This window comes from Vicia villosa, linkage group LG7, assembly GCF_029867415.1.
Source record: "Vicia villosa cultivar HV-30 ecotype Madison, WI linkage group LG7, Vvil1.0, whole genome shotgun sequence".
In the NCBI taxonomy this organism is placed as follows: Eukaryota; Viridiplantae; Streptophyta; class Magnoliopsida; order Fabales; family Fabaceae; genus Vicia; species Vicia villosa.
The window spans coordinates 45,108,582-45,111,470 of record NC_081186.1 but is presented as its reverse complement, the minus strand read 5'-3'; the positions used below and the strand labels follow the sequence as shown (position 1 = coordinate 45,111,470).

The 2,889-nt window shown below is 34.3% G+C and overlaps 1 protein-coding gene across 1 annotated transcript; it reads left to right on the top strand.

The window, feature by feature from the left end:
• The first annotated feature begins 360 nt into the window (after positions 1-360).
• Positions 361-1,662, top strand: LOC131617164 (metalloendoproteinase 2-MMP-like). Its single transcript, XM_058888517.1, has one exon. The coding sequence runs from the start codon at positions 507-509 to the stop codon at positions 1,641-1,643; it is 1,137 nt and encodes a 378-aa protein (XP_058744500.1). The 5' UTR covers positions 361-506; the 3' UTR covers positions 1,644-1,662.
• Positions 1,663-2,889: the final 1,227 nt, after the last annotated feature.

Below are 2,889 nucleotides of genomic sequence, written 5' to 3'. Positions count from 1 at the left end.
AAAAGGTTTTTATTGTTTATTTAACTCTAAAAAAAGTATACATTTTAGTTTTTTTTTTCATACTAAAGACGAATTTTTGAATTTTTATCATATGAAGATTTTTTAAACTAAGTGGTTAAAATGAACTTTAAGATTAATAGTTGTGTAGAGATATCTTATTTATTTATTTATTTATTTATCAATAATTATATGCCAGTTTTTTATATATTTACCATGATATTTTTTAAATAAATATTTAAGTTGAGAAGTTATTTTTAATATTTCTTTTTTAAAATATAATTTACAAAATAGTATATGTTATTGACGCAAAGCTAAGTACTTAGCGTGGACATTTTAACAAAAGAAGCAAAGTTATTCAAACTTTGATCACATCATCAACCTCACCAATCACAAAATAGTTCAACGACCAAGACTTTTGAGTTTGAGATGACACTTCTTTTAAACTCCTTTATTCACTCTCTTCAACTTTCACAGAAAAACCACTTTACTTTTCGCACCATTCAAACATGAATCAGCAGCATGAACTTCAACATCTCATCTTCACTTTCACAATTTCAATCTCCGTAGTCGCACTCGCTTCAGCTCGGCTTTTTCCCGACGTCCCATCCTTGATACCTCCCGGTATTACTCCCGCCGGCGCGTGGGATGTTTTCCGCAACTTCACTGGTTGTCATCATGGCGAAAACTACGACGGCCTTTCCAATTTGAAAAACTACTTCCATCGCTTCGGTTATATTCCCCACGCGCCGCCGTCAAATTTCTCCGACGACTTCGACGATGCTCTTGAAGCTGCTATTAAAACTTATCAGAAGAATTTCAATCTTAACATAACTGGTGAACTCGATGAGAAGACTCTTCATCAGATTGTTTTGCCGCGATGCGGAGTCGCGGATATCATCAACGGTTCAACCACCATGAACTCCGGCGAACAGACGGAAACGACATCCAACAGTGATAGCAATAGCAAGCCGCGGTTTCACACTGTGTCGCACTTTACTGTATTTCCCGGTCAACCGCGGTGGCCGGCGGGAAAGCAGGAGCTAACGTATTCATTCTATCCCGGTAACGAACTTACGAAAACAGTGAAAAGTGTCTTCGCTACGGCGTTTGCGCGGTGGTCGGAGGTTACAACGCTGAAGTTCACCGAAACAGAATTATACTCTAGCGCTGATATTAAGATAGGATTCTTCAGCGGCGACCATGGAGACGGCGAGCCGTTCGATGGAATCTTAGGAACACTTGCGCATGCTTTCTCTCCAACGAACGGGAGGTTTCACCTTGATGCTGCCGAGGACTGGATTGTTTCCGGCGATGTGTCGAAATCAGCGTTGTCAACTGCTGTTGATTTGGAATCGGTGGCGGTGCATGAAATTGGGCACTTGCTAGGGTTAGGTCACTCTTCGGTGGAGGAAGCGATTATGTTTCCGACGATATCTTCGCGGTCGAAGAAAGTGGTGCTGACGGAAGATGATGTGAAAGGGATTCAATACATCTATGGTAGGAACCCGAGTTTTAATGGCTCCACGACCATGTCTTCGCCGGAGAAGAACTCCGGTAACGGTGGTAGCAGCGTCGCATCTCTATGGTCCCCGTGGGGACTTTTTAGTTTGTTGACATTGGCGTTTTCGCATTTGATATTATAGGATTTATTTATTTTTTATATTTTTATTATTTAGAAATCATACATAATATTTTAAATGCTAAAACAGTTAAATACCTAGATGTATTTAGATATCATTTTTGTTATATATTTGCTGTTACTAAAAGTATTTAATAAAAAGCAATAAAAAATACTTCAAAAAAAAATAATAATACAAGCTTCATCTTCTTCCTCATTGCCACGGTAGAATCACACCACTGCGGTTAAGTTGTCGTTAGTTTGCCGTCATCGTGACGGATTTGGATCCTCGACAGTATTTTACCTGCTACTTGCATTAATCCATCAATCTTAGCCATTCATTTATCTATTTCTCACTTATTAAAGGCCATTAGATGAAGCATGAGAGGTGACAGAAGTGAAAGACAGGAGATAATCTATTTTCCATCATGACCTACCATTTGCTTTTCTTTTACCTTCGGTTTGTTGGATTTTTTTCTTATATATACTTGAAATGTGTTGTTCTGTAAAAAAAAAAAGAATTTAATTAAAAATATGAGTTAAAATAATTCTTGAACAAAAGAATAGAAAATTTTCTTCAAAAAAAATCTGTAACTCTTTGATTGTGAATATGTGATTTTGAGGTTAAATTATTGTCTGAATGACAAAATGAATAAAAAAAAATTATTATTCTTTGTAATGTCTAACAATAGAATTAAGAGAAATTATTTTTCTAAATATTAAAAATTTTTAATAAAAAATAGAGACTAGAGCTTTGTTAACATTTCTCTTAGTTTAATTCTGGAAATTTTCAAAATAACACAACAATTGCATCTCATTTAATTTAAATTTTTTACTTTTTCAAATTAATACAACAAATTGTTACCAATAAAAAAAATACAATAATTGCATCCATGTGTCAACTTTAAACATTATGGAGGTAAGAGGAGTAACTCAACTATTGAATTAAGGATTAAAAAGAACTTTTAAAATTTAAAGTTTAAATTATTTCAAGAGGGCAAATATATAATAAAAATTAACCACTAACAATGTCGAAAATCTTCTAGTTTCTCGACACGACTTTGAGGTCAAGTTTGTTAAACATCAAGCTAATTGTGTTACTCATAGCTTAGCACGAGCGGCCAATTCCTGATCTAGATGCATGGTTCTTTATTTAAGTCCTCCTTATATTGATGATTGTTTATTTAATGATATGAGTTGAATTTACTTTTGTAAAAAAAAACAATGTTTAAAAAAATTATATAAGAAAGCTTAATACATTAAAAGATGAT

Excerpts from the sequence above, each read along its gene's own strand:
- LOC131617164 (XM_058888517.1), top strand. The coding sequence starts at position 507 with ATGAATCAGCAGCATGAACTTCAACATCTCATCTTCACTTTCACAATT.